Source organism: Rhincodon typus, chromosome 17, assembly GCF_021869965.1.
Source record: "Rhincodon typus isolate 14 chromosome 17, sRhiTyp1.1, whole genome shotgun sequence".
Taxonomy (NCBI): Eukaryota; Metazoa; Chordata; class Chondrichthyes; order Orectolobiformes; family Rhincodontidae; genus Rhincodon; species Rhincodon typus.
The window spans coordinates 3,367,602-3,391,942 of record NC_063348.1 but is presented as its reverse complement, the minus strand read 5'-3'; the positions used below and the strand labels follow the sequence as shown (position 1 = coordinate 3,391,942).

General features: G+C 41.3%; 1 protein-coding gene across 1 annotated transcript in view; it reads right to left on the bottom strand.

The window, feature by feature from the left end:
• LOC109924216 (mucin-5B-like) overlaps window positions 1–24,341 on the bottom strand; it is a 123,435-nt gene that overhangs the window by 90,930 nt on the left and 8,164 nt on the right. Inside the window, exons 3-13 of the mRNA XM_048607281.1 lie at window positions 24,031–24,145; window positions 19,114–19,201; window positions 18,919–19,028; window positions 16,738–16,957; window positions 16,497–16,622; window positions 15,005–15,122; window positions 14,726–14,864; window positions 14,326–14,443; window positions 14,150–14,221; window positions 9,249–9,386; window positions 8,975–9,139 (exon numbers count right to left, since the gene is read on the bottom strand). Of these exons, the coding sequence (XP_048463238.1) occupies window positions 8,975–9,139; window positions 9,249–9,386; window positions 14,150–14,221; window positions 14,326–14,443; window positions 14,726–14,864; window positions 15,005–15,122; window positions 16,497–16,622; window positions 16,738–16,957; window positions 18,919–19,028; window positions 19,114–19,201; window positions 24,031–24,145 (1,409 nt within the window). The remainder of the gene's footprint in view (window positions 1–8,974; window positions 9,140–9,248; window positions 9,387–14,149; window positions 14,222–14,325; window positions 14,444–14,725; window positions 14,865–15,004; window positions 15,123–16,496; window positions 16,623–16,737; window positions 16,958–18,918; window positions 19,029–19,113; window positions 19,202–24,030; window positions 24,146–24,341) is intronic.

Genomic DNA, 24,341 nt, shown 5'->3' with positions numbered 1-24,341 from the left:
AACTTGAATGTCCAGAACAATAAGACCAGGTTCCCTAATTGGGAATCGAACCTGGCTGGCCGCGCTCAGTGTGCTGAATCTGAACCATCCGGGTACAAAAGTGTGGGTGGTTTAGAAACTGAGGATAAAGTGATCAGGCAGACCGGTAACGAAAGTACAGGTGGTTTTGAAATAGTGGAGCAAAATGTTCGAAAATCTGAGCTGTAGGAACCGTGAAAATGAAATGCTGAAATCCGAAAAGGTGAACATCGAGAAAGCAGAATTTGAGTTCACCTAAATATGCAGAGAGCAGGCTATGTCGCTTCACATCACTGGCCAACACTGGAAGTTGTTAGGTAAAATTTAGATAAAGGGCGGCAAGTGCATAATTCTCCTTCATGCTTAAAGGCTTGAGGAGTGCATAAACTACTGATAGCAAAGATAAAGCCACAATAAGGCAACACCTTAAACAGGAATTTACCAAGAGTTGATCGTTCTCTGGAAATCAGGACTTTGGACTTAAAAGAGAAATTCTACAGATAACAGATATTAATCACAGCCGAGTGGAGTAGGCAAGCTTCTGTATCGAGACAGTATGCTTTTGCCTGTGTTTTTGATCACAAATTAAATTTCCGTACTTCTCACTCCTACAAGGAAGATTTGAGGCATAACGTTAAAATCCGAGATTGGAAGAAAGTGTCTAGAAAGCTTTCTTGTGTGGAAGAAAAAAATAACAAATTGCAAGAGTGTTCTTGTACTTTATAGGGGTAATAAATATTTTCCGCTTGAATGTGAACTTCTCAAGTGCCTGCAGTCGGTAAACTACATTTCATTCTCTAGTCAGAGTGAAATTCCAAATATTATTCTAATATATGGTTGAATCTTTAATTCAAGATAATAAAACTTACTCGTTAAATCTTTATAGGTATGAATTGATTCTTTAGAGAAAATAAGGGAAAATGGAATTTTGAAACATTAGATGTATAATTTTCTTTGAAGTATCTTAAGGCATGTTCTGAAATCCAAGACAGCTGATTTTTCAGAGTTTGAAACTTGAAGTAAAAGCAATGAATATAGTTTTTCCTTTGTTTAAACAAAAACACAGCTCCCATCTGGAGACTGAAGGGAGGGGGTGATGATGTAATTATATCCAAGACATTTGTCCTGGCCCCTTCAAAAGATTAAGCATTGTAAATTCTCAAGAATGTTGTAAATTTGGGGTTTCTGAATTGTAAGAGAAATTTGGATTAAGTAACCCATTCTTCCCAAAGCAGGATGGATGGAATTTGATTTTGTTTTTCAGATACAGCAAGGCAGCTTCAAGAACTCCTGAATCTATCTGTAGACTTCAATGTCACAGCATAGTGATGGACTAAAAACACCATTCACGTTTGGAAAGAAATCATCCTCAACCCACCAAGTCTTTTGTTAATACTGTGAAAATGTTAAGTAACAGAAATTTTAGAACCACTAAGCCTGGACATACTAAAGAACCTATATTATGACATTCCAAAATATTTAAAGGGATCAATTACCTGAAATTTAAAAGGATTCTGGAAAATAACAAAATGTGTGTACACAGTCTCTTTTGTTTCAAAGCATAAAAGGAAAATTGTTAATACCTTTTTTCAAATTCAATATTTCATTTACTACTTGAATATTTTTAGACATTTATAATATCCAGAGGGAAAACAAAACATTGCTGAAAAATATCATCAGGTTCTGCAGAAGGTTCATTGGACTCAAAATGTTAACACTGATTTCTGTCCACAGATGCTGCGAGATCTGTTGAGATTTTCCAGCAATTTCGGGTTTTGTTTGAGACTTCCAGCATCCGTAGTTCTTTCAGTTTTGTTTTGTTTAATATCCAGAAGGATTTATCAAGTAAATTTTAAAGAAAATCATCTTCTCATCTCAGAGAAAGAACAAAGTATATTATTGTTTCAGAGCTAGTAGGAACTGCAGATGCTGGAGAATCTGAGATAACAAGGTGTAGAGCTGGATGAACACAGCAGGCCAAGCAGCATCAGAGGAGCAGGAAAGCTGACGTTTCGGGCCTAGACCCTTCATCAGAAATGGGGGACGGGAAGGGGGTTCTGAAATAAATAGGGAGAGAGGGGGAGGCAGATAGAAGATGGATAAAGGAGAAGATAGGTGGAGAGGAGACAGACAGGTCAAAGAGGCAGGGATGAGGCTAGTAGGTAGGAGATGGGGTGGGGCTTGAGGTAGGAGGAGGGGATAGGTGGGAGGAAGGACAGGTTAGGGAGGCGGGGACAAGCTGGGCTGGTTTTGGGATGCGATTGGGGGAGGGGAGATTTTGCAGCTTGTGAAGTCCACATTGATATCATTGGGCTGCAGGGTTCCCAGGGAAATATGAGGTGCTGTTCCTGCAACCTTCCAGTGGCATTGTTGTGGCACTGCAGGAGGCCCAGGATGGACATGTCGTCTGAGGAATGGGAGGGGCAGTTGAAATGATTCGCAACTGGGAGGTGCAGTTGTTTAGTGCGAACCAAGCGTAGGTGTTCCGCAAAGCTGTCCCCAAGCCTCCGCTTGGTTTCCCCGATGTAGAGGAGGCCACAACGGGAACAGCGGATACAGTATACCACATTAGCAGATGTGCAGGTGAACATCTGCTTGATGTGGAAAAATCTTCTTGGGGCCTGGGATGGGGGTGAGGGGGGAGGTGTAGGGGCAGGTGTAGCACTTTCTGCGGTTGCAGGGAAAAGTGCCGGGTGTGGTGGGGCTGGAGGGGAGTGTGGAGCGGACAAGGGAGTCATGGAGAGAGTGGTCCCTCCAGAAAGCAGATAAGGGTGGGGAGGGAAAAATGTCTTTGGTGGTAGGGTCGGATTGCAGATGGCGGAAGTGTCGGAGGATGATGCGTTGGATCCGGAGGTTGGTGGGGTGATACGTGAGGACGAGGGGGATTCTGTTTTGGTTGCAGGGAGTGGGTGTGAGGGATGAGTTGTGGGAAATGCGGGAGACACGGTCGAGGGCATTCTCGACCACTGAGGGGGGGGAGTTGCGGTCCTTGAAAAACGAGGACATCTGAGATTTTCGGGAGTGGAATGCCTCATCCTGGGAGCAGATGCGGTGGAGGCAAAGGAATTGGGTATAGGGGATGGCATTTTTGCAGGAAGGTGGGTGGGAGGAGGTGTATTCCAGGTGGCTGTGGGAGTCGGTGGGCTTGAAATGGATATCAGTTTCCAGGTGGGTTGCCAGAGATGGAAACAGAGAGGTCCAGGAAGGAGAGAGAGGTATCAGAGATGGTCCAGGTGAACTTAAGGTTGGGGTGGAAGGTGTTAGTGAAGTGGATGCACTGTTCAAGCTTCTAATTTGTCAGGTAACTCAATAAACATTTTTACATGATTTGGAATGAAGTCAAGGACAGGAAGGCGGTTAAGGAAATAGAACAAGATCAGCCGTTTGAAAATCATACGTACCAAGGGTCGGAGACAAGGTAATGGTAAAGGTAGGACCAGTGTGCAGCGGATTCCAACCACAGACTTTATGAGGCTATTATTACAGGCGATATGTATCCGCTGATGGATATGAAAATGGGGAGTAGATGGAAACACTAAACACAATTACAACTGTAGAAGCATTCTAAGGAGCTTAACAATTACCCAACTGGTGGGGGTCAGCCTTAGTAACAGGTACTTGCTGATTCTCAGATACTTGTGGAAGCATGGGAGATGCCAATAGTGAACGTTGGAAAAATAACACTTGCCAAAACATTGGGCAGTACGTTTAGCTAACCACGTTCATGGGTGGAACGTGATTCTGGATCGAACCAGGTAACATCCGCCGTCACAGCAGTTTATTTGCACTGCTATTGCATGTGGATTGCACTATAATCATCACCCACAAAGACTGAGAATCTTTTCTCAATTTACAAACCCTGGGTGTGCGGGTAACAGACAAATCCTGTTAATGCCACACCAGTCAATTGGAGGTATGAAACTGGCAATAATACTGACACTTGGGAGTTGTGTACACCAAGTAGCAGAAAAAAACTGTGGATGGTTTCACAAATTAGTCCACCTAGAAAGTACCTCATCTCCAGTGTGATGAAGTATCACTGGATGGGTTCCCATGTATAGTTTTAAATGCCTTTCCTAGTGGTGAAATGTTAGCAGCTATTTCGTTGTTATTTTGCATTTTTCAAGGGTCCAACCAGCACGTGCTGTGCTCCTGGCACTTGGTAATTATGCCATGCCCTCCTTGTGGGTCATATATCCATGAGACACAATTCAGTAAACCCAACCTTTCTTTTATGCCCCAGTGTTTTAAATCTGTAACTGGCCTTGAAGACTCCGTGGAATAAGTTCTCTGTGGGACTGCCATTATAAACTTTACAACTTCCTTTACTGGACCCCCACTATGTCCAAGTGACCATTAGTTTATGTCTGTCTTGGTGTATTTCTGAGAAGATTTAATTTGTACAGGGAGGTAAGTAAATCTCAGGGAATAGTTCAGAATCTCAGATCCTCGATGTTAGACCAACGCCATCTATCAAATCCCAGACAAGGTAATCGCACAATCTTCGTTTCCTTGGGCCTCAATAGCAAAAATTATTTCTTCAGACGTTCGGACAAGGCTTTTTAAGAACCTTCATTTTGTCAGTCTACAGTGGTCAATGCATACTCAGTCCCATAAGCTCCATACTGGAATCCCTTCCTGACTTTTCCTTTGGCAACCCAGGAGGAGGAGCTGTTTAATCCAGACAGTTGTACTGAATTAACTACAGAGTTTGCAACCCCTTATAATCCTCCACTATCTCCTAGTACACTCCGTTTGATACAATTCTGAGGCTCTGGGGAAATTCTGCAAGTGTAATCGTCGATTATTCCATAGAGCTGAGCCTTAGGCCACCAAATAACATTAGAATGATCAGTGGAATGTAATACCTCTAAAAAACAAAATGTTGCAGGTCACTCCTAAGGATACCTTTGTCACATCACGTAAAGTGTTGGCCTTTCCAACCCTGACTAACTTATCTGGAGTGGGGGGAGCTGTACTACTTTCAGACTTTGGGTAGGTCTTTGATATCCACGAGTACTGAGATTATGAAATCGAACATGAACACACCTAGGTCTATCGATTGTGTATGTAAATAGTTCTTGACAATACTGACTGTTAAGGATGGCTTCTACACCAGTACTAGCCGAGTCCACCCTGTTAGCAGTTATATAGATAGATGGTCCTTCATTATTAGTTTTTGTGGTGAACATGTATGGAGTTGTATACATTACATTGACTCCACACACGTAATATCGAATATCCAACCCCGTGAGGAGGTCATACACCCCTTTAACATCTGGGTTCCCTTCAGAGTCATACCAGGATTTAAGACTGATTTATTGACTGAGTGGGGAGTTCCATCTGCACAGCAAAATGAACAGGCTGCCTGCTTTGGGCTTGGTCGAATGACAAATGACAAGTTGCTGAAAATCCAGGAAAGGCGATCATACCGGCTATGCAGAAGACTAAAGAAATTGCTCCAGAATGTGTCAGGTGCTCCAGACAGCAAACTCTTAAGGAATGAATACAAGTAAACTTGGCAATCAAAGCTGAAACAAAACTGAAACAGTCCTGGACCCATCAACTTATTCTCTACTTTGTACATAAGATTTTGTACTTGGGTACCTTTGTACCTAAGATGGCGCCAGCATCGGCAACACTGTACACTTTTCACTGTACCCATGTATCCCTGTACTTGAGTACATGTGACAATAAAATCTAATTTTAACTGTATTTCTAATAACATTGCTTATATGGGTGACAGCTACGTGTTGTCAACAATGAAGAATCACTATGATTATGACCACCCTTCGCTGCACACCAGTATACAAAAGATGGATTAAAAAAAAGAAGCTAGTATTTATAGCAGGGTAGTTTAGGATGCCTCCATGGATCTAGAGGTCTGGCCACCCAAAGGATCACAGAGGTGTCCTTAACAAAAGAAAAGTCAATATTGGTATACGACCAGTTATAAGGAGGGAGTGAAAGGGTTTAAAAAAAACTAACTTGCAGAGGGATATTTATTAGCACACAGTTGCTAGCTGTGAATAAATTCACATGGACACAAAACTGCTGGTTAAACAAAACATAGGAAGATATGTGGGATCAGCATACCATTTCTTCTAGAAGCAGACCTATCTGCAAGATTGTAAAGGAATTATAATGACAGTGCTCACAACTGCACAACGCTGTTAATTCATCGAACCTCTGTGTCTTGAAAGAAGTTATTAAAACACCAGGGACAACAGAAAGGGGAGGTTGTTTGATATATTTAAGCTAGATATAAAACATTACGTTAAAAACAAATTATAGTCTGTAGTGCAATTTGACCTGATAGTATGCACCTGTCTTCTAACTATAGGTTGCAATTATTTAGATGTATCTATGTAGTGAATGGTTAATTGTACTCTATGCATGATGTAAATCTAATCAATAGTAATAATTGGATCTGGATAACTGTGTACCTCTTAATTATATATGTCAATTTCTTGTAACTGAATCAAAACATAGAACTGCCTCTGTTCGGGTTCTCCAGCATATCATGGTTAGATGCTCAGGAGCCCCTTGCTACAGTGAGTAATAAAGGCCTTTTTAAACACTCTGATCTTTGGTCACTGTCTGAGGAGAAGGGTCAGAGGGCAGTAGGTTGACTATCAGACCCCAAAAATCTTGCAACAATGGTGAGTAACATTTTAATAACAATAATAGATTTTGCCTATTCTACAGCAAGTGGTCACCTCCAGACTTGCCAAAGCCTCTACATCACCAAGACATAAGCCAAGAGTATGCTGGAGTACAACTCCTTCCAAATGCAAATCTATCACTCAAACGAAAAAGTGCAGCATATGCATGGGAATGTCATTATCTCCCAGTACCTGGGATTTTAGAATGCACACAATGTTATTTAAAAACATAACCTAGCAACCTTCAGATTTCATTGAAATATTAGGGGAAATAACCAAGAAACTACAGGCCGCTCAGTCTATCCTTGCTGTTCGAAGCAGAATTAATCTGATTTTTGAAAGGCAGGGATTATAATCATGAACAGTCAGCGTGGTTTGTTAAGGGTGGTCTTATCTGATCAACTTGATTGAATTTTCGAAGTGATGACCAGATGACTCATGATGTTGTCTACTTAGACTTCCACAAGGCTTTTGATATGACCTGCAAAGCAAGGGCATCCAAGGAAATTTGGTAAATTGGATCCTTAATTGGCTGAGTGGCAGGAAGCAGAGAGCGATGGTTGAGGGGTGTTTTTCTGACTGGATTTCCATGCCCAATAGGATCCCAAAGGGTCAACATTGGGGCCCTTGCTGTTTGTGGTTTATATAAATGATCTAGATTGAATGTAGGAGATTTGATCAGTAAGTTAACAGATGATACAAAAATTGTTGGAGTGGTAAATAGTGAGGAAGATAGACTACAAGAGGATACAGACAGGATGGTCAGATGGGTTGAGCAGTGGCAAATAGAATTCAATCTGGGTAAATGTGATTTGATGCATTTGGCGAGGAAAAACAAGGCAAGGGAATACATGATGATTTGCAGACCTTCGGAAGCACTTTGGTGTGCATGTCCACCAGTTCCTTAAGGTATTTGATTTGATTTAATTTACTATTGTCACATGTACCAAGATACAGTGAAAAGTATTGTTTGCATGCTAACCAGACAAATCATACCTTACATAAGTACATTAGGTAATTGAACAGAATGCAGAGTGTATTGTTACAGCTACAGAGAAGATGCAGAGAAAGATCAACTCTAATTTATGAAAGGTCCATTTATAAGTTTCATAGTAGCAGGGAAGAAGTTGTTCTTAGATCTGTTGGTATGTGTTTGGAAACTGTTATATCTTCTGCCCAATGGAAGAGGATGGGAGGGGTCTTCGATTATGTTGGTCGCTTTCCCAAGGTCCATATCAAGTCAAATAGATAAAGTGGTTAACAAGACATCTGGTATACCTTATTAGTGAAGACATAGAGTTTAAGAGCCAGGAGATTATGTTGGAACTGTATAAAACATTGATTAGGCCACAGCTAGAGTATTGTGTGCAGTTCTGTAATCCACATTATAGGGGGATGTGATAGCACTGGACAGGGTGCACAACAGATTTACCAGGATGTTATGTTGGCTGGAGAGTTTCAGTTATTAGGAGAGATTGAACGTACTGGAGTTGCTTTCCTTAGAGCAGAGAAGATTGGCAGGGGACATGATTAAGGTGTATAAGATTATGAGGGGCATGGATAGGATAGACAGGAAGAAATCTTTTCCCCTTGATGGAGAATCAATGACCAGGCAGCATATATTTAAGGTGAGAGCAGACAATTTAGAGGAGATAAGATGAAAACGTTTTTCACCCAGAGGGTGGTGGGAATCTGGAACAAACTGCTATAATTGTCATAGAGGCAGAAACCCTCAAAATATTTAAGTATTCAGATGTGCACTTGCAATGCCAAAGCATGCAAGGGCTATGGGCAAAGTGCTGGAAATGGGATTGGAATAATTAGGTGGTTGTTTTTGACCAGTGTGGACGTAATGGACTGAAATGCCTTTTTCTGTGCTGCAGATCTCTGATTATATCCCAGGAAGCCCGACTTAAATAAGCAACATTATTGTAAATCCATGTTAAGCCTTCAAGATGGTTGATGTTTTCATGCTATCATTTCTGCTACAGTCTGTTACAGTGAAGCTCCTACCAATTGCTGGTGGAAGCTTATTTTGTCTTTCTTACATTTCTGATACATCATGCATATGTGGGGCTTGATAGCCAGGCCATGTTCTTGCTCCATAATAATCCATTTCTTGTAAACTTTACAGAGATGAAATTGTACTTTAGTGAATAAATTATTCATGCATTAAACAATAACATGGTTAATATTACGGATTCTGAAACACTACTATTAGGCTTGTTTTCTTAAGCTTTGAATTCCAACCTATCGGCTCATCACTGAAAAGCAGTAAGTTATAGACTAACCATTTACGACACTGAGGGAGCAAGGATTTTCATGAATATCTTTTCTGTCAGGGCAGCTGGCTTTAGTCTTCCAGGTATTTGCAAAGGCAGCAGGTGTTCCTTCCACAAGACCACTGACTATTTTAAATTCGTCATTGAGTACATTGTTGAAGTTTCCACAAAGACCTAAATAAACACAAACACATCGTACAATGTGAAATCACTGAAAACAATGTAGCATTTACGACTACTTCCAATGGCTGGATGATAAGGGTACAATTAGTTTGTAACTTACCACACATCCGACTTTTGAAGACAGAATCCAGCGTTATATAAAGTTGCATGATAGGCACCAACTGTACCTGGAGCTGCAGCCCAAAAGAAGTATGAATGATAACATGGAAACTCGAGGGCATGAAAATGGTGAGGTTAGCTGTGAAAACAAGGAAGTTGAGCATTTAAGAATGTATATAACAGATTTCTTCAAGCCAATTAAAATACACTATCAGAAGAAAATAGTTCAAAGCAACATTGTGTAAATTACTTGGATTCCATATTTGCTTTAAAATTTATCTCAAATAACAAAAAGGATGAATCATTGTCTTCAATGATTTTTAATTTTTTTTGATATAGTATGCCCTTTCCACCACCTGCCCCACCACCCCAAGGGAGTGCGGAAATCCTGCCTGCTGTGTCTTTTATTAAAGCTATTAAAGTTTGCAATATTTTTCCATGGAATGTGGACATCACTGGTAATTCCAGCAATCGTTGCCAGTCCCAAACATTGCATGCCATCTGAGCTGCCTATTCACACACTCGGGAGAAAGATTTGGGTGTCCTAGTGCACAGTTGCTTAGTACTGTTTGCAGATTCAGCAAGTAATCAGGAATGCTAATAAACGGTTATGTTTTTTTGCCAGGGAATTTAATGCAAGAGTAGGGAGGATATGATTCAGTTATACAGGGTATTAGTGAGGCACAGTGAGTATTGTGTCCAGAACTGGTTCATCATTTGTAAATTTGGAAGGATGTCAAATGCATCGGAAGCAATTCAGAGAAGGTTTACTAGTCTAATACCCAGAATGAGTGGATTGCCTTATGAGGAAAGGTGAAGCCTGTAAGCTCTGGTGTTTTGAAGAGTCAGAGGCAACTTATTTGAAACAAACAAGATCCTGAGGAGACTTGACCGGGTAGATGTTGAAAGAATGTTTCCTCTGGTAGGAGAATCTAGAACCAGAGGTCATAGTTCAAAAATAAGGGTCACTCATTTTAAACAGACATGAGGAAATATTTTTTCTCTCAGGGTAGTGAGTCTTTAGAATTCCCTTTCTCAAAAGGCGGTGGATGCAGAATCTTTGAATATTTTTATAGCAGAGTTAGGTAGATCCTTGATTACCAAGTGGATGAAAGATTATTGGGGGTATGCAGCAATGTAGCATTGAGGTTAAAATCAGCCATGATCTTATTAAATGGAGGAACAGGTTCAAAGGGATGAGTGGCCTATTCTTTTTCCTTGCTCATGTTGGACACCTCTCCACCTGCACCAAATGCACCGCTGTGCCACCCACTTTCATCCTCTGTAATACCTGTCTCTCTCTCATGCCAGGAGGAAAACAGTCCACTATAGGGCACAAAGAGTCAAGACGCTTCCTCGTCCGTTATGTAGAAGCCATCCTGACTCTGATCACCCTGAGTGACTGACTAACTCTCTAAGTCCCTGAACTGGTATCAGAGACTGCTCTTGACTTACAGTGCAGGGACACCTGAATGAAGGCTATCCCCATTGAGTCTATTGAGGCCTGCTGACAGCCATTTCAAGCTTCCTGTGTGTGCTAAATGGCATGGTAATACAGGCCATCAATAGTTCATCCTTCCTGAGTCCTTCTTTGTAACTGGAATAATATTTTATGAGTGTTATTAAAAACCTGCTTAAATATCTACCACTGCTCATCCACTAACTTTTCCCTTCATCCTTTCTCTAGCCAGCTTTGGACAACACTTTCTTCATACCTCTGTAATTCCCCAAGCACCTCTCTCCCTCCCTATTGTTTTGCAGTGTCTGCAGCTCAGACATCAACTCTGAGCTGAAATTCCTCAAGTAGTCAGCACTTGCTGAAAATGTGGTATTCGTGGATTGCACTGACACCTACCAGCTGCAATACTTGCCCAGCCCAGCTATCTCTATTCTATTTAATTAATTAATAGATTGTTTAATATTTTAAAATGAATTTCTTAACTGTATTTTTCAGCGATAATAACATCTCCCCACTTACATTATTTGACCAATCAAATGAGATATGGAAGAAATATCCACCAATCAATTGTTTTCCTGTGATATTAATTTCTGCTCTGACAGTTAGAAACTGGTTAGGGTGCCTCTGTGCTAGAGATAGTAGGAACTGCAGATGCTGGAGAATCTGAGATAACAAGGTGTAGAGCTGGATGAACACAGCAGGCCAAGCAGCATTAGAGGAGCAGGAAGGCTGACGTTTCGGGCCTAGACCCTTCATCAGAAATGGGGGAGGGGAAGGGGGTTCTGAAAAAAATAGGGAGAGAGGGGGAGGCAGATAGAAGATGGATAGAGGAGAAGATAGTTGGAGAGGAATCAGACAGGTCAAAGAGGCAGGAATGGAGCCAGTAAAGGTGAGTGTAGGTGGGGAGTTAGGGAGGAGATAGGTCAGTCCAGGGAGGATGGACAGGTCAAGGGGGCGGGATGAGGTTAATAGGTCGGAAATGGGGGTGCGGCTTGAGGTGGGAGCAGGGGATAGGTGGGGGGAAGGACAGGTTAGGGAGGCAGGGACGAGCTGGGCTGGTTTTGGGATGCGGTTGGGGGAGGGGAGATTTTGAAGCTTGTGGAGTCCACATTGATACCATTGGGCTGCAGGTTCCCAAGCGGAATATGAGTTGCTGTGAGTGCGCCACAACGATGCCACCCGAAGGTTGACCTGTCTGTTTCCTCTCCACCTATCTTCTCCTCTATCCATCTTCTATCCGCCTCCCCCTCTCTCCCTATTTATTTCAGAACCCCCTTCCCCTCCCCCATTTCTGATGAAGGGTCTAGGCCGGAATCATCAGCCTTCCTGCTTCTATGATGCTGCTTGGCCTGCTGTGTTCATCCAACTCTACACCTTGTTATCTCAGGGTGCCTCTGTGCTGTTGGTTTTTATCTCCTGCTACCTTCTCACACAGGCTGCTCATCTCTTTTTGAAGCTGTTGTCACTGTTCTGTCATTTTGTTTGAGAAGTTGCTGATTCAGTTCTCTCTCCTGCTTTTTATGAAGGTGCTGATCCCACTCGCTGATGCTATTTCTCAAGCTGCTGTCCCTGTGCTTGCTCTCTCCCTTGTTTAGGCACTCACTGGTGGCTGGCTCTGGCTCCTCCTCTCTGCTGCTCCATTAGGTGCTGGTGGCTTTCTCTAGGTTCTCCTCTTATCTTTTTCATGTCTTTGTCCATTTTTGTCATGACTTCTATATCATTTTTGTATTATACAGAGAACAAAGCTGTGCCTAATATTCTAAGCATGGTCCAACCAAGGTTTTACGTAACACAACATTTTGCACTTGCATTCTATTCTTTCTTGAAATGGACTCAAGTGTTTTGTTTCAGTTTTTATTGTTTTATAAACCTGTACTGCTACTTTTAATCATCTGTTATTTTTCTACCCTTAGCACCTTTCACCTACATATCTATGCTTATTTTCTAAGTAGTTCATAGCCTCCATCCTCTTCCTACCAAGTGTCATGGAACATGGAAGAGTACAGCACAGGAACAGGCCCTTTTGCCCACAATGTTGTGCTGAACATGACGCCAAACGAAACTAATCCCTTCTGCCTGCCCTTGGTCCATATCCCTCCATCATGCAAGGAATGCTTATCTAAAAGTCTCTTAAATGCCCTTATCATACCTGCCTCAACCACCATCCCTGGCAGTGCATTTCAGACTCCTATCACTCTCTGTGTAAAAAACAACTTGCCCCTGCTGTCTCCTTTGAACTTTCCCCCTCTCACCTTAAATGCATGCCCCCTAGTATTAGACATTTCAACTCTGGGAAAAAGATTCTGAATGTCAATCCTGTCAATGCATCTCATAATTTTATAGACTTCTATCAAGTCTACCCTCAGCCTCCGCCAATCAAGAGAAAACAACTCGGGTTTTTCTAGCCTCTCCTCTAGCTCATACCCTCTAATCCAGGCAGCATCCTGGTACACTTCTTCTGCACGCTCTTCAAAGCCTCCACATGCTTCCTGTAATGTGGCAACCAGAATTGAATGCAATACTGTAAGTGCGGCCTAACCAAAGTCTTATAAAGCTGCAACATGGCATCCTGACTCTTGTACTCAATTCCCTGACCAATAAAGGCAAGCATGCCATTTGTCTTCTTTACCACCCTATCTATTTGCATGGCCACTTTCAGGAAGTTATGGACTTGAATGCCTTTTTCTATATTGCAACTAATTTTCAATTACAGTCCCACTGAAATATTTGTTGATTTCTTTCAGCTGAATTATACATTTTTTTGGCTGAGTGCAAGTTATGATAAGTTTGCTGGAATGATTCTCACCACCAGGTTGAGCAAATTTTCTCACCATCTCTTACCAAGCCCATTGCAATAATTGGTGATTCAGCTCTTAACGTGAGCATCATAGTCGATCTCCACACCATCTTACCATATACCATTTCAATTTGTCACTCACTAGGAATCCTGGAATTGATTGTGTCCCGAGTGTTGGTACTTTTTCTAAGGTCTGTTGTGCATCTGGACAAACACTGTCAATCCAGAGCTGCCCTCCATGGTTCCTGATCTTTGCCCTGCACTTGGTAGACAGGCGGATATTAGTGCCCTGCTTTGCTAGTAAAGTCCTGGAGCGCTGTCTGTACGGGGTGTTGCACGGGCAGGATTTGCTCTTTCCACAGGGTCAAGTGTGGAGGCTACAACACCAGAATGTCTTCCTGCTCTCTGGTGTAAACAAGCAAGTGAAGTTGTGAGCTGCTCAGTTATCATACAGGTTCACTGATTGAGGTTTTAAGATGGCATCAGTGTCAGAAATCTATGACATATACAAAGCCTATTACATAGTACTTGTGGTCATGTGGTGTCCAATCAGGAATCTGGTTGCTTGAGATTTTCTTGCAGGCAAAGAAATTAGGTATATTTTATGTTTAAGGCAAAATATTATTGATTTTAGACCATGACTTACCAACGGTTAAAGGCAATTCTGTAAAGATTCCATTGACAGACACACGGCCACTGGGGTTAATTGTAATGATCTGTAAATAAAGGACCAATACATTCTTGATAAAATCATTTCTGGACCTTGGTGCTCCCTTAAATATATATCAAAATATTTAAAGTATCAAAAAGCAAATTGCATATGACTTACAGTTTGAGATCTATGTTCAGTCAGTGATACAGACTTTAAGCATGTTTCAGATTCAGTAATGCCACATTGATGCAGGTCTCCAAGGACAGTGAAGAAAGTATTATTGCAGTCCTAGAGTGATGGATTAGAAGAAAGAAACCAAACAGCAACTTTATCAATGGCAAAGAAATCATTCACTTACATGGCACTTCAAACTAAATGCACTTCATAGAGATTTGAATGTTTTGTTAAGTTTATTCTTATGTAACATACAGACCTTTGGAAGAAATGAAAACAGAAATATACCAATAGCAACTCTCTTATATAATGTAATCAGCAACATTATTAGCAAGTTAAACTTGTTAGTGCTGTTAATTTTCACTTTACTAAAACTCAAGTGAAAGAGATCCTTACCTTAGCAAGAACATAATGACAATTCCCATGGAATTTGTATTGCTTTTCATCAAATGTATTAATATGAGCTCCCCCCTCAACAGAGCAGATCCCAGGGCAAGATAGATCAGTACAGGACCACTGTCCTCCATTACAATTGCTGCCAGAGTAAAAAGTGTTCAATATCAGTAGTTTTCTTAGATGAAGATCAAGAAAAAAATGATAAAAAGATAAATTTCATCTAAAAAAACACAAACTTAATGATTTATTTGTCTTTTTTGTAAAAGTCTAATTAATTACCATTTACTGCATTTGGTGGAATAAGACTCTCCAGGTGCATAGGATAATCCATTGTAGGTACAGGGACACTGTTCTTTTGGAATGCATCCAGTGTTGGAAATATCATCAAAAACAGTATCTACAATATCAAGTCTTGAAGTTAGATATACACAGATTCTTAACATGCAGATTTTCCTTAGTTGATGAACAATATGATTCAGTTATTTCTACTGGAGATGTTATCATCATGTGATCTCATTATAATCTTTGCTATTGTAATGTCACTTTGTAACACTTGGAAATGCCTCTGCTATGAATCTATTTTTATGTTTGTATTTAATACAACACAAATCAGTGTTTCTCTAACAATCGCCAACAAACACCATCTCTATAACACAATGAACTACCCACTGTCTTCAAAACTACTGTAAGACTCCTTTGTCCATAACGTTAATAAAATATGCAAATATCATTAACATACTCCTCTCCAGAACCACAGTACCAATATAGCAAACTCACCACATTAGTATTACATTCCACTTGATAACACTGATACCACATGCACAGCTCAATAATATGAGGAGGGCTCACGCATCTCTCTATAAAAGTGTTATTACATCTTCTCTATAATAACATTAAAAGTAATGCAACACCCAAATATTTTTCATTTGTCAATATAGTACAACTAAGCAAAGCTTACATGGTACAAATCCGTCCTATTTGTTCCTAAATTTTTTTCAGAATGTTATAATCAGCATTTGATGCTGATTCACAGATTATTCCAGCAGCCTTAAGAGCATTTAATATGGGGAAGCACAGGCAGGCAGTGCTTGTCTGTTTACAGGCTCTGTTCTGCTTGAACAAAATTTCAGATAGGCCTTGTACATTACTGAGGTGGCAGAAGCATCCATCACTCCTCTTCCTACGATTTAGAATGTCTTGCTGTTACTTCTAATGCATAAAGGATTTACATAATTCTCTGTATTACAATGCTCTGAAGTATCAGATCATGGAATTTAATCATGGTAGCTAATCATAACCCTACCTTTATTTCAGATAAGGTAAATCAGAAAATATTGATTTCAGAAGTATTAGCAGTTTGCTTTAGTTACAATATAAGTATAATACGGCTCCTGCCTCGGTGATAAGATCAGGGATAAAGCCTTGCCAACACATCTACAATCATGGACACAGCTACATGAGTAAACTTTAAAATACAAAGAAAACATTGAAAAATGCTGAAAATCTGAAAAAAGAACAGAAAATACTTACAATGCACAGCTCAGTCAGCATCAGTAAGGGCGAAAGACAGTTAAACTCTTGGGTTCTGATAATTAACTTGTAATATTCCTTTAGATTGTGATAGCTGTGCTAGGGGAAATTTTCACGTCACCTTTTAGTCAATGTGCTTTTGACACATAAACCATCCTTCTCTCCCTTATTAAACAAGGAAAAACCATCACATGCAGTTGGTACTTAACTGAACTATATTTTCTGAAGTATTATATCTTACTTGGAGCACAGAAGCAGCCATCAATGCAGTGGTCCTCACACATCTGGCTCCTATCAGGATTTGAGCATGTGTCCGCACATGGAATACCACACTCCTCATAGGTCATATTAAATTGACATGTCTTCTCTGTAATAGAGGTACAGTGCCAACATTTAATGTCTTCATAATTTCCATGAGAAAATAAAGGTTTTTGTGATTTTGTTTAAGGAACTTGAGGTTGAGCAATTTTAAAACTACTTGCCACACATTTCTTTCCTTCTCCAGTTGCTGGGTTTACCTCCAACATGAGCACATTGTCTAGAAAATTCTGATAAAGTATTACACATGCAGGATGATGGATTTTCTGAATCCTTGCACAGGCATAAGTCCAGCATACAGCTCTTGATAAAAGGTGCTAAATCTAAGATATCATAGCAGTTGGAAAAACCTGGATCTGTGAGAGCTCTTTCACACATGGATTCCTGAGGAGAAAAGAAATTATTTAGTAAATGCCAAAAATTGTTAATTGTATATCGGTCTTTAATTACATTGATAATATATTTCATAACAAACATGTGGATCATTGGTACATGAGATGCTTGCATTTTTGCCACCAGCTTATGCATTAAGTACTCCTGGAAATATTGAGTTAGAACAAGGATCTCTCCATCCTGATCTCAGAGGACCATATGTACCAATGAATTATTATCATTCTAAACATCAGATATCCTGAATTTTAAAAAGTATAAAATTAGTACATTGTCATTTACATTGGGTCCCAATGAATCTACAGCACAGAAATGGGCCCATCAGTCCAACAAGCCGTGCTTTATCTATGATAGTATATGATGTGTCTATGTTTGTTAACGACACTAACCCCATCCTTCTTCATCTAACCTTATTAGCATGACATTCTATTCCTATCTCCTTCATCTGCAGTTTCTAATTAAATTCATCTACACTATCAACTATCCCCTATGGTAGTGAGTCCCATATTCTTCAGACTTTTTGGCTAAGAAGGCAAAAACAAGATACTATACAGATTTAACATAACTTCTCCATTTTTCAATTCTATTCCCCTAGAAATTAATGCTAATACTAATTTACATTTTAAAAAATAATCTTGTTAACATATTTTACTACTATGCCACCAGGGATAGCTAGGGTGAATAGCATAGAGGCATTCAAAAAGAAGCTGGATAAACATGAGGGAGAAAAGTATTGATTATGCCAATCGGGATTTTTGTTACTCATTCACGGGATGTGAGCATCACTGGCTAGGCCAGCATTTATTGCTCATCCCTAATTATTTAAGAGTCAACCTTATTGCTGTGGGTCTGGATTATTTGTAGGTCAGATCAGGTAAGAATAGTAGTTTCCTTCCCTAAAGGACATTAGTGAATCAGATGGGTTTATATGACAATTGGTTACATAAGCATTATTAGGTTAGATTTTTATTCCAGATTTTTTTCTTAATTGAGGTGATGGCCTTGTGATATTATCGCCATAAAAATAATCCAGAGATGCAGATTCAAATCCTGCCGTAGCATATAGTGGAATTTGAATTCAATAAAGAATCTGGAATTAGGAGTCTACTGATGACCATGAAACCACCAACTGTTGGAAAAGCCCATCTGGTTCACTAATGCTCTTTAGGGAAGGAAACCATCATCCTTACATGTAACTTCAGGCCACATCAATGTGGTTGACTCTTAACTACTCTCTGAACAATTAGGGATGTGCAATAAATGCTGCCAGTGATGCTCATATCCCATGAATGAAATTTAAAAAATTTAAATTTCACCATCTGCCATGGTGAGATTTGAACCCATACTCACCGGTGCATTAGTCTGGGGCTGCTGGGTTATTAATCCAGTGACATTAGAGGAATCATAGAAACCCTACAATGCAAAAAGAGGCCATTCAGCCTGCACTGACCATCCAACTCCTGTATTTACAATGGCTGATCCACCTAGCCTGCACACTTTGGCCAATTTAGCATAGCCAACTCACCTAACATGCACATCTTTGGACTATGGGAGAAAATCCATACAGACACAGGGAGAATGTGCAAACTCTACATAGGCAGTCTCCTGAGGCTGGAATTAAACCCACATCCCTGGTGCTGTGAGGCCGCAGTGCTGACCACTGTGCCACCCAAATTGACATTAAATGACATTATCACTATGTCACCCTGACCAACATGGGGTAGGAGGTTGCTCTGTGTGGACCTTGCATGCAGGCAGGGCAGATGGCCTTCTTCTGGGCTATGTGTACTAATAACAATAGTTTACTCATTCGCTGTTCACACCCTTTAACAATGCCTAATCAGCTGTGAAAAAGGAGTAGATAATTAGCAGAAGCAAATTTTTAAAATAAAATCTCAGAGCTAAAATGGATTCAAGCCGGAGGGAGGTTAGATAAATGAGAAACATTCACTCACAAAATTTGAACAATTTTTATCATTATCAGATGAAGATACATCATTGCATTGCTCCTTGGGATCATTCAGTTTCTGTAAGTTTCCATACTGGATAGGAGTCAGGTGGTATCCTGTAATCAATAACAGGCAATAAATAAACAACATGAAATAAAACCTACCTAATCAAATGTGATGGCTAGTGTCCATTATACGTACCATTCAAAAAAAATTCATTATCCTGTATGCCATTGAAATCACCACAGAGCCCACATGTTGTGTTGACAAACTGTTGGCCCAGTTCAAGCTAATGCAGAAAAAGAAAAAAAAAATCAATAATGTACTATGAGCTACGTGGAGTAACATGAAGAAAAGAAGTGTTTTTTTCTGTCAGAGGGAATATTTTAGAGACTGCAATATGAGGCTCCAGGTTCTGTTTTGGGTGGGTTGGCAATGCGGAAGAATGCATTGGGGTGTAGGCAGATTATGAATCCACGGAATGTGCACCACTGACTTGAATCTCATAACCTTTCTGGCAGCTGCACTCCAGCTAACATTTTCCCCAATCTTTATGCAGCTAATCTTGTGTTTAGCAGCAAGGAGATTCCTGGATCTCACCCCAAAAGTGGCTGTTCTGCAAATCCTGGCATCTGCCTTTGCCCCAGGTTTCTTGACAATTTACACAAACAAACATTTATCAAATTCAAATTTAAAATTAACATTTGATCAAGCTTCAATTGTTCTTTGTGGAAGAGATGTGCACATTTCTACCACCTTTTGTGTACAGAATTGTTTCTTAGTTTCTCGCCTGATTCTTAGAGCATGCCCCAGCCCTAGTCTCATCATCCAGAACAAATAGCTTCTCTTTATCGAACTTATCTGTTCCCCAAGTTTCTTGATACCTTCAATTAAAATTTTGACTTCAAGTGTTCTGCTCAGACCACTTGTTCCTCATCATGATATCCATCACCTTTGGGCTGTAGCATGACTCAGTGAATGAGCAGAAAATGGCCTTGTAGGATGAGATAACAAGGTGTAGAGCTGGATGAACACAGCAGGCCAAGCAGCATCAGAGGAGCAGGAAAGCTGCCATTTCGGGTCTAGACCCTTCTTCAGAAATGGGGGAGGGGAAGGGGGTTCTGAAATAAATAGGGAGAGAGGGGGAGGCGGATAGAAGATGGATAAAGGAGAAGGTAGGTGGAGAGGAGACAGACAGGTTAAAAAGGCGGGGATGGAGCCAGTAAGGGTGAGTGTAGGTGGGGAGTTAGGGAGGGGATAGGTAAGTCCAGGGAGGACGGACAGGTCAAGGGGGCGGGATGAGGCTAGCAGGTAGGAGATGGGGGTGGGGCTTGAGGTGGGAGGAGGGGATAGGTGGGAGGAAGGACAGGTTAGGGAGGCAGGGACGAGCTGGGCTGGTTTTGGGATGCGGTTGGGGGAGGGAGATTTTGAAGCTTGTGGAGTCCACATTGATACCATTGGGCTGCAGGGTTCCCAAGCGAAATATGAGGTGCTGTTCCTGCAACCTTCGGGCATCGTTGTGGCACTGCAGGAGGCCCAGGATGGACATGTCGTCTAAGGAATCGGAGGGGGAGTTGAAATGGTTCGTGACTGGGAGGTGCAGTTGTTTAGTGCGAACCGAGATAAGGGGTTCCGCAAAGCAGTCCCCAAGCCTCCGCTCGGTTTCCCCGATGTAGATGGGGCCACAATGGGAACAGCGGATACAGTATACCACATTAGCAGATGTGCAGGTGAACATCTGCTTGATGTGGAAGGTCTTCTTGGGGCCTGGGATGGGGGTGAGGGGGGAGGTGTAGGGGCAGGTGTAGCACTTCCTGCGGTTGCAGGGAAAAGTGCCGGGTGTGGTGGGGCTGGAGGGAAGTGTGGAGCAGACAAGGGAGTCACGGAGAGAGTGGTCCCTCCAGAAAGCAGATAAGGGTGGGGAGGGAAAAATGTCTTTGGTGGTGGGGTCGGAGGATGATGCGTTGGATCCGGAGGTTGGTGGGGTGGTACGTGAGGACGAGGGGGATTCTGTTTTTGTTGTTATTGCGGGGAGGGGGTGTGAGTGATGAGTTGCGGGAAATGCGGGAGACACGGTCGAGGGCATTCTTGACCACTGAGGGGGGGGAGTTGCGGTCCTTGAAAAACGAGGACATCTGAGATGCTCGGGAGTGGAATGCCTCATCCTGGGAGCAGATGCGGCGGAGGCGAAGGAATTGGGAATAGAGGATGGCATTTTTGCAGGAAGGTGGGTGGGAGGAGGTGTATTCTAGGTAGCTGTGGGAGTTGGTGTGCTTGAAATGGATATCAGTTTCCAGGTGGGTTGCCGGAGATGGAAACAGAGAGGTCCAGGAAGGAGAGAGAGGTTTCAGAGATTTGTCCGGTGTTGTGCCACACCACCTCGGCATTGTGTTACAGCAATTGGTCTAGATTGGCTGATTAATAGGCAGTAGGAAGGGCAGTGGCAGAGTGGTAAAGGCATTGCTGTCCATTGATCATATATTGACTGAGGGGCACTGACCAGTCCGTCCGGGGATCGATCCTGGTGTAATTCCGTAACGACTGTAGTCAACTGTGTTGATCAACCCCCAGTTAAGGAGTTACACTATGCATATTGCAATTGTTTACATTAGTTAGGACACAGAATAAAAGACTCCATTGAGAAATGATGTTTCTAATACAACTCTCCAGTTGCCTGGATGAGTGCAAGTCTTATTACATTCAGCACCTTTACACCATGTGGGACAAAGGAATCCACTTGAGTGTTAACCATCCACTATTTTTATACAAATGGAATGAGAACACTTAGGTGATTGTTTTTGATTGGCCCAGGCTTAATGGCTCTGCGTTGTAGACCTTGATGACTTTTTCTCCCCCACCACCAGAACACAATTGCTGCATTTCTATTTACTTCTGCTGCAGTGTCCCAGTAAAGCCTAATGCAAGCTGGAGGAACAGTACTTCATTTTCCACTTAAACACTTTATAGCCTTCAGAACTCAATATTGACTTCAACAATTTCATAGCATGAACATTGTTGCATTTTGATTACACATCCTTCCCAACTCCCAATTCTCCAACACCTTCCCAGTGATTTGTTTGTATGGGTTTGCTCTCAGCAAAGCTGACCTATTTTCTACTAATCACACCTATTTTTCATCTATATCATTCCTCTACTACCATCAGCACTCCTCTGCTTTTATTCCACCCCTTTGTAAATACCATAAAACCCATCATTTTCCAGTGCACTCAGTTCTGAAGAAGTCATATCAGACTCAAAATATTAACTTTGTTTATCTCTCCTTAGATGCTGCAAGGCCTGCTAAGTTTCTCCAGCACTTTCTGTTTTTATTTCAGATCTCCAGCATCTGCGATAGGGTTAGGATTAGTGTTAGGGTTAGTATTTGGCTTCAATTTGAAAAGTAGCCACAAGATACATCAGCAATTTTTGAAGGCTTATTTGAAACCACCTCCTAAACTAACAGCCCTTATCATCTATGACGGCATTAACATTGCTTGCTGTAAGTTCCAGTCCAGGTCACATGCCAACCTAACCTGGACATATATCACCATTCCTTCTTCATCTCTGAAAGTTGGATGTTACAAGGGGGCTGATTATCTAGTCCACCCCAACCACAAAGTCAGTTAGCTCTTTTCTGTGAAATCTGCCTTTCTCAAAGTGATATTATAAGGGAGCAGCTTCAATTAGCGCTCAAATAATTAGAGTGGGAATTCTTTCCCTTAGGGACAAGAAACCTAGACAGCTGTGGTCAATCTGATTGTAGATTATAGCCCCAGCATCACCGCTGAGAATGTGGATATTTATGGAGCACCTTCCTACATTGTGGCAGGACTGCAGAGCTTAGATCTGATTGATTGGTTGTGGAATCGCTTTTTTTTTATATATGACATACTGCTTATGTTGTTTGGCACACAAGTCGCCCAGCATTGTAGATTCACCTGGTTGATACTTCATTTATAGATACATCTGCTGCAACTCTCGACATGCCATCTTGTGCTGTTTGTTGAACCCCTGGATTGGTGGTGATGATAGAATGTGGGATATGTTAGATCCTGAGGTTGTAGACTGTGTTTGAATACAATTCTGCCAATGCTGCTGGCCTGCAACATCCCATGGATGCCTAGTCTTGAGCTCCTAAATCTGTTTGAAATTTATCCTAGTTAGCACAATGATGGCGCCATACAGCACGATGGAGGGTATCCTCAAACTGAAGGCAGGACCTTGTCACCATAATTACCTCCACTGGTACTAGCATGATGGATGTATCTGCCTCAGGTAAATTGGTGAGGATAAAGTCAAATATGCTTTTTTTGCCTCCGATTGGTTCTCCAACCACAAATGTATGCCCAGCTATCAGCTATACACTTTGGAACTTGGCCAGGGTGATGGTCCCACCAAGTGTACATTATGTGCTCTTGCCAACCTCATGCTTCCTTCAGGTGTTCAACATAGCAGAGAAATTATTCATCATCTGATGTGTTGGGGAGACTGTGGTTGGCAGTAACCAGCAAGAAATCTATTGAACCATGTTTAATCTGATGTCATGAGACTTCATGGGATCCGGAGTCAATTCCATCCTGACTGTATACCACTATATTTCAACCTCTACTGAGCCTGTCCTATTCAGGCAGGACATACCCAGGTGTCGTAGCAGTGGTTTCTGACACATTGCCTGTAAGATATCGTTCTGTAAGAATGACTCTGTCAGGCTGTTATTTGAATAGTCCATGGGATAGCCTTCCCAACTTTGGCTGGGTCGACAGGGTATGTAATTGTCATTTCTAATACCTTAGTAAATGCTGGATGTCCCATCTGATTTTGTTCCTTTTAATCAGGATTTGTAGCAGTTAGATACAACTGAGAGATTTGGTCTGCCATGTCAGAGGGCATTTATGAGTCAATGGATCCAGGGTCACGTGTAGACCAGATAGTTGGATGGCAGATTTAGATGGTATCCCAGCTTTTAATGATATATTTAGGAAGTAAATTTCACCATCTGCCACGTAAGATTCAAACTCATTAGTGAAGGGACAATACCATCATATCCATGCTTTCTTAGTTAAGGGATAGAAAATAATGAAGTATATTCAAATAGCTGCTAATTTATGATGCACATACCGTGAGGGCGTCATCTCCATTCCAAATGAGAGTCAAGCCGATCTTTGCGGTGATACGGATATAATTACTGACTTTCTCAATCACAATCCCAGAATGGGTGTAAGGTAATGTCACACTAAGGTAAAAGAAACAAGAAATTATAAATGTCTTCAATGTAGCTTTTAATTTAACTTTTTCAGAAATACATTACGACATACGTACAAAACAAATTATTTATTTGTTACAACAAGATGTAGAGCTGGATGAACACAGCAGGCCAAGCAGCATCAGAGGAGCAGGAAAGCTGACGTTTCGGGCCTAGACCCTTCTTC